The sequence below is a fragment of the Penaeus japonicus genome, unplaced genomic scaffold, assembly GCF_977035675.1.
Source record: "Penaeus japonicus unplaced genomic scaffold, GWHDUDI00000001_assembly GWHDUDI00000031, whole genome shotgun sequence".
In the NCBI taxonomy this organism is placed as follows: Eukaryota; Metazoa; Arthropoda; class Malacostraca; order Decapoda; family Penaeidae; genus Penaeus; species Penaeus japonicus.
The window spans coordinates 17,802,061-17,809,560 of NW_028234433.1; the positions used below are offsets into that span (position 1 = coordinate 17,802,061).

Consider the following 7,500-nt stretch of genomic DNA (forward strand, 5'->3'; position numbering starts at 1 on the left):
AACTACTACTTAAGAAACTTTTTCTTGACTTTTCTTTTTCCTCATGGTCTGTTAAATGTGATAGATTATAGTATGGTAGTGGATGGTAGTGACATCTCTCAATATTTTTTTTTAGAATATACGACAGAAATCATGAAATTTGTATTTTATAGAGATTTAGCTCTGCAAAATGTATTGAGTAAAATGACAATGATTGAATATTTTCAGAGTTTTCATAATTGTATTCTTGTTCAGTGTTTACAGCTTGCAGAGTTAAATTTTCTATACTTAAGTACAATGGGAAAAAAAGGTTCTTTATATACAAAACTTATTATATGTGATTTTCATCATAACATCTTTTGGTGATAACAGTAATTAAGATAGGCGTTCCTGACAGGTGGGACTGATCAGTGATGGTTCGCGGAATAGCGGGAGACGGGCTGGCGGCAAGGTGCATCAGTGTCCCTACTGTCAGTATTCCACAGTTAGGAAAGACCACATGCCCAAACACATTCGTACCCATACTGGAGAGAAACCATTTACTTGCCCCTATTGTACTTATAGAGCTGCTTCTAAGGATAATATGAGACAGCACATCCGCACACACACTGGCATGAATCCTTACACCTGTAGGTTGTGTCATTTTCGCACAAACAGCAAAGATTTACTAAACAACCACATCCGGATTCACACAGGAGAGAAACCGTTTATGTAGTGAGCTTCCTTCTTGTAGTGAGAAAGTGAAGGTACTGTGTGTATAAGTAAATGTTTTATTAATTTTTTTTTGTTATTTTGTATTTTATTGATATGATTATATGTATGTAGTTTTATGTAGTTTTGAACATGTGTATTGTTATGATTATGATGATTATTGAAGTAATTGTAATTATCATTGTTATTTATGATTTTGCACTGTCATTAGTCAAATAGCTAATAACTGAATTTTTAATTTATTTCTTTTTGTAGATATATCTACTATATCAGTATAAGATAGTACAAACAATGAGTATGAAAATGATTTGTTTATGTAACGTATTAATTAGTTGATTATGGCGATATATTGAAGGGGCCATTTTTTTACACTGAAAAATATGAAAAGACTTTTGGTAAAAGAATTGTAAAGTATGATGAAAAGGGAGATCTTTATGGAAAAATATTGTGAAGGGAAAATTTAAAAAGAAAAATGAAAATGTTCACCATTATTATCTATACAAGTCTATAGATAAAATTATACTTCTGGCTCATGGCAGTATACAACACTTCCCCATGCTCTCTTGTATTTTGTGTTAGTTTGTGTGATAATTTTGTTATCATTATAACTCTATCTTAAAGATAAATTACAGTATATAAGGAAATAAGTAATGGCCAACTTCTGCAAAGTTCCATCCCTTGTTTTTCCAAGTTTGGGCCATGAATTCAACACATTACTCTGAATTTTAAATGATGACAGTAATTAAGTTAGGCATTCCCGACAGGTGGGACTGAACATTGATGGTTCGAGGAATAGCGGGAGAGGAGGCGTCGGCAAGGTGCACCAGTGTCCGTATTGTACATATACAACTGTTAGGAAAGATCATATGACAAAACATGTCCGCACTCACACAGGAGAAAAACCTTTCATGTGCCCTCACTGCCCATTCCGCTCATGCACAAAGAATACCATGAATAACCATGTTCGCATCCACACTGGTGAAAAGCCTTACTCTTGTACTCTCTGTCCTTACCGAGCTGTGCAGAGGTCAACTTTAAAAGGTCATATGTTGACTCATCAAACATAGTGTAAAGACTCTGTTTGATAATCATCTTTTTACACTTATCGGTTTAAGATTGGTCGTGTGAATATTGTGTTAGAATCAGACTAGCGAGTTTCCATTCCAAAAGAATTATGACCATTTCTCTTGTGAATATATGATATACACTAATTTACTCAGAGACTGGTTACTGTTTATTGTTCCTAATTTTTTTCTTTATGGTCATACTGAAGTTGTGATAGTTGTTTGTTGAAGCAAAGCATAGATTGTTTTGCAGTCTGAAAGACTATTGAATTATTATAGATTATATATTTTTGTTTTATTTTTATATTTTTTAGTTTGTTTTCACCTGGATGGTTTTGCTATTCTTTTGTTTAGTGCTTAATCAAAGGTTATATATGTTTTCCATTTCCTATTTCCTTATCCTCTTCCTTTCTCCTTTTCTCCTCTTTTCCTTTCTCTTTTTTCTCCTCGTTCTTTCTCTTCTTCCTTCTACCCCACCTCTTTTCTCCTCCTTTCTCCTCTTCCTCCTGCTCCACCACCTTTCTCTCCTCCTTTCTCTTCTCCTCCTCCTCCTCCTCCTCCTCCTCCTCCTCCTCCTCCTCCTCCTCCTCCTCCTCCTCCTCCTCCTCCTCCTCCTCCTCCTCCTCCTTCTTTTTCCTCTCTCTCTTCTCCCTCCTTTGTCCTCATCCTCTTCCATTCTCTTTGTACACCTTTCTCTCATCATCATCCTTCACAACTTATCCATGCTCCTGGGTTATGGAGTTCAGATTTAAATGTTTTATATGGTGTAAAATGTTGCTTCTCATTGTAATTTTTGGCTCATACCAGAAGGCTTTTGTAACGTCAGAAAGGTGTCGCTCTTCTGTCTCTAAGAATGTTTATAGTTATTTTTAGGAAACTTATTTATTTATTTTCTATAATTTTTGCTTTTAAGTCTTTTAGCCCTTATATGTGTCATACTACAGTCTAACTGTACTAGTCCTCAAACCTTAGTTATTGCTCTTTTCCTAGAACACCATGACTTTTTCCCCTTTCTTTTCCCTATTTTCTTTTGTCAGTCTTGAAAAGAAGAGTATTAAACAAGGGGTTTCCAACAGGTGAAATGGAACAGTGATGGTTTGACGAATACAGGAAGAGGAACTGGCGGGAAGGTGCACCAGTGCCCCTTCTGTACATATTGTACTGATAGAAGTAACTACATCACACTTCATATAAGAACTCATACTGGAGAAAAACCTTTTACTTGCCCTTCGTGTCCTTATAGGTCTTCTACGAAGCATACGTTGAACAAACATCTCAGAATTCATACTGGAGAGAAACCTTATGTTTGTTTAGTATGTCCGTATCGCACCTCTCATAGGTTTGCCCTTCAGCGTCATCAGTTAAAGCACACAGGTTGACTTTTTTTTTTTTTTTTTTTTTTTTAACTTAGAAAAAAAAGGTCAGAGAAAGAAATAGGTAATATCTGATGAGTGATAATTTGGGGAGGACCAAAGTTTAGGAAAGTTCCATCGATTTCTACACACCAGCTAGGAAAAATAGGCTTAGAAAAGATAAATATATCCACATAAGGGAATTCTTTTTCTCATGCTCTCATTGTCTCTTATCATGCCATTAGAGATCCTCTCTAAAACTTCACATGCCAATTCATTAAACATAATTTTCATATCTATCTATCTATCTATCCCTTTATCTGTCTGTCTATGTTATATAATTTTTCTACCATTTCCTGCTTTTGCACATTTAGATGAATACTCTTACATTTACCTTTTTATTTACTGATTTGAAAAATCATTAATTCACACTCATTTGTACATAAAGGTAAATATACAAAATATGTCCATAACTTTTTTATAAATGTGAATAGGAATATAGATTTTAACATGTACAGTTTGTCTGTCTGTCCAATGTTTTTATTGTTGTAATTTTAAGACCCTCCTTTTTCCTTGCATCAAAATTATGTTAAGAGTTAAATGTGAAATGTCTAGGAATTGCATAGATAAACAAATATTAAAGATAGAATGTAGGTAGATACTCAGAATATTGAAGAATATATTTGGAAAAACAATTCAATCTTGTTTTATTTTACTCACGTGATTCCATTCATAGCATCTGAGCAGATGCAAAATATCATCACCTAATCATTGAAAACAATAATCTTATTGAACAAAATGGAATGTGTAGTAAGAGGTGAGCATATAGTATGGAAAATATAGTAGATGATTAAAAGTGATGGATAATGTTTATGAAGGTAACTTAACCCACTCACGCCAGATGACGTGCTGACATGTTTCGTGGTTTTCGCGTCAGCGGCCGCCGATGAGATATCTGGCCAAGGCCGGCGCTCGGGGTGAGCGAGCGGGCAGCCCAGGCTCGCGGCCCGTGCGCCCGAGAATCTCGAAGCGTTCAGATGATGCGTTCGAAAACCTCGGTATAGCGACCGTGCAAAGCCGGAATGGACCCGGCGTGAATGGGTTAAGAGACTATTTGGTGAAGGATGTGGATGGCAAATTTAAGTAATTGGTGCATTTAGGTTATTTGGAAAAATAACTTTTAGGTAGAATTTAGCTACCACTATGATTATTATACATGACCTGTTATTGATTCATTTAGTTCAAAAGAAAGGAAAATATGTTGATTGACAGCAGTTAACAAGAGAGATTGTGAAATCTCTCTCTCTCTCTCTCTCTCTCTCTCTCTCTCTCTCTCTCTCTCTCTCTCTCTCTCTCTCTCTCTCTCTCTCTCTCTCTCTCTCTCTCTCGCTCTCTCTCTCTCTCTCTCTCTCGCTCTCTCTCTCTCTCTCTCTCTCTCTCTCCTCCTTTCTCTCTCACTCCTTTCTCGCTCTCCTTTCTCTCTCTCTCTCTCTCTCCCTCCCTCTCTCTCTCTCTCTCTCCCTCTCTCTCTCTCTCTCTCTCTCTCTCTCTCTCTCTCTCTCTTCTCCTCTCTCTCTCTTCTCCTCTCTTCTCTTTCTCTCTTCTCTTCTCTTTCCCTCTTCTCTTCTCTTTCTCTCTTCTCTTCTCTTTCTCTCTTCTCTTCTCTTTCTCTCTTCTCTTCTCTTTCTCTCTCTCTCTCTCTCTCTCTCTCTCTCTCTCTTTTGTCTCTCTCTTTCTCTCTCTCGTCTCTCTTTTTCTTTCTCTCTTCCTCTCTCTCTCTCCTCTCCCTCCTCCTCCCTCCTCTCCCCTCCCTCCCTCTCCCTCTCCCTCCCTCCCTCTCTCTCTCCCTCTCTCTCTCTCTCTCTCTCTCTCTCTCTCTCTCTCTCTCTCTCTCTCTCTCTCTCTCTCTCTCTCTCTCTCTCTCTCTCTCTCTCTCTCTCTCCCTCCCTCCCTCCCTACCTCCCTACCTCCCTACCTCCCTACCTCCCTCCCTCCCTCTAGCTTCCTGTACTATTTATCCATCTTCCTTTATTTTGTTTGATATTGTTATTGTTGGTTTTCACCACCACATCATCATCATCATCATCATCATCATCATCATCATCATCATCATCATCATCATCATCATCATCATCATCATCATCATCATCATCATCATCGCCATCCATTATCCATTATCCATTATCCATTATCCATTATCCATTATCCATTATCCATTATCCATCATCCATTATCTATCCATTATCCATCATCCATTATCTATCCATTATCCATCATCCATCAATCATAATTATTTATCTTATTGGTTATGATGATGGTATTATCATTATTATTGTTGTTATTGTTTTTACAATCATTGAATTTTATATTGTAATATTTGATTTACATAATAGATTAGAGTTTTCCTATTTTATGCTAAAATTATCATTAAGAAAAGATTACATTAGATTTAGTTTGCATATTATACCTTTTTTTCATATGTTACATTCCAAGAGATTTCAATGCACATTATACCTTTTTTTCATATGTTAAATTCCTAGAGATTTCAATGATAGTAATTAAGAAAAGGGTTTTCGACAGGTGGGAGCGTTCAGAGACGGTAAGAGGAATAAAGCAGCGGGAGGTCACAGCAAGGTCCACCAGTGTACTTTCTGTTCTTACTCGACAGATAGAAAGGAGCACATGACCAAACATGTCCGTACTCACACTCAAGAGAAACCGTTTATGTGCCCGCACTGCTCATATTGCGCTTCAACAAAGAACACTTTGAACAAGCATATTCGTATCCATACGGGAGAGAAACCTTATCCATGCTCAGTTTGCCCTTATCGTGCTACCCAAAAGTTTGCTTTACAAAGGCACATGTTAAAACACCACTCGTAACATGACCTTATTGAGAGATGTGTCTCCAAGGAAGAAATTATTGATTTAAAAGAATTGAGACTATATTTCTTGGCATTTAAAGATCTGATTTATTTTACTTTATTTTATTTTTACGTATTTATTTATTTTCTAGTGACTGATGAATTTGTTGTCTATTAGTAAATTCAAACAAGGAGTATGTTGCATTCTGTTTTTTGCCCATTATTTAAAATTAGTTTACTAGTATTAGTTAAGAACATTAATTAAGATAGGCATTCCCGGCAGGTGGGACTGAACAGTGATGGTACGAGGAACAGTGGAAGAGGAGCCGTCAGCAAGGGGAACCAGTGTCCTTACTGTAATCATACCACAGTTAGGAAAGACCACATGTCCAAACATATTCGCACCCACACAGGAGAGAAACCTTTTGACTGTCCACACTGTCCTTATCGTTCCTCTACAAAATATGCTCTAAACAAACATATCAGGGTTCATACAGGAGAGAAACCGTATGCTTGTTCCCTTTGTCCATACCGAGCTTCTCAGAGGTCAGCCTTACAATGTCATATGCAGAAACACTAGGTGCATTTTCACAGACCTTCAGTATTTTTCATTTTTTGAGTTTTATATTTGAGACATATTTTTGCCTAGATTGAGAGATGCTCAGTGAATTAGGACATTTTCTTGAGGAACTATAAGCCAGCCTTGACCATTTGTACAAAGTTGTAGGGTTTTGCAAGCCATGACAGGGCTTCCAATGTCATTCATGGAAAATGAGTTTGAACACCTATTTCCTCTAGTTGCTATGAAACTTCCATGGCCAGCTCTGTTATTGCTGGAGTCTTTTGTACTTTGATGGTCTAATAAAAGTAGTGCAAATGACAGTGCAACATATTCCAGCAAATAGGTAGATGTTTGATACATTACTTTTTACTGAAAGAATAATGATTTCAAGTAATTATGTTTTATTCTGATGTAATTTATTTCATCAGTTAGGTTTTTCATCTATATTCAACAATTTTTTTGTGCATAGATTTTCATTCGCCTAACTTATTTTACTTTTATCACTTCGTAAATTAAAAGAAATTTGTAGTTTGTTAAATGTGAAATGTCACAAAGACACAACATTGCCATAAGACGAGTTAGAATTTGATACTGTAAAAGTTATGAAGTTTAGATTTTACATTGTATATTTATGAAGTTAAAATAGTTTATGGAATAGATTCTAGGTAGAATAATTTTTGATTATTGATAGATGAATTCTAATATTTTTTTGTTCACATGAAAATACAAAAGAAAAATGATTAATTTAAGTAGTTTACTGAAAAGTATTAACCCATACCTTTTTAACCTATACTTTGGGTCTGTTGATATATATATGATCCTTGTCCCCTTTACCCTCCTCCATGATCCATACCTATCCCTCCCTTCTGGAACTCCTACTACTGATTTTATAATCTCCTCTCTTGCACACTTAAAGTATATCATTTTATGACATTATTATTATCCCCCCCCCTCTGAATCTGTTCCTT

At 36.2% G+C, this 7,500-nt stretch overlaps 1 protein-coding gene across 38 annotated transcripts in view; it reads left to right on the plus strand.

Annotated features, from left to right (window-relative positions):
* Positions 1 to 7,500, plus strand: part of LOC122256725 (uncharacterized) — a 100,476-nt gene that overhangs the window by 21,255 nt on the left and 71,721 nt on the right. For 3 of the 38 annotated variants that reach the window (XM_086555851.1, XM_086555852.1, XM_086555853.1), the window contains exon 6: positions 6,254 to 7,500. This exon is cut by the window's right edge and continues 283 nt beyond it. The exons of 28 other annotated variants lie outside the window; for them this stretch is intronic. In XM_086555851.1, coding sequence (XP_086411977.1) covers positions 6,254 to 6,550 — 297 coding nt within the window. In that variant the 3' untranslated portion in view covers positions 6,551 to 7,500. Of the gene's footprint in view, positions 23 to 376; positions 710 to 1,454; positions 2,004 to 2,830; positions 3,155 to 5,686 lie in introns of those variants that run through there. 7 more of the 38 variants (XM_086555846.1, XM_086555847.1, XM_086555830.1 and 4 more) reach the window with 6 other exon arrangements.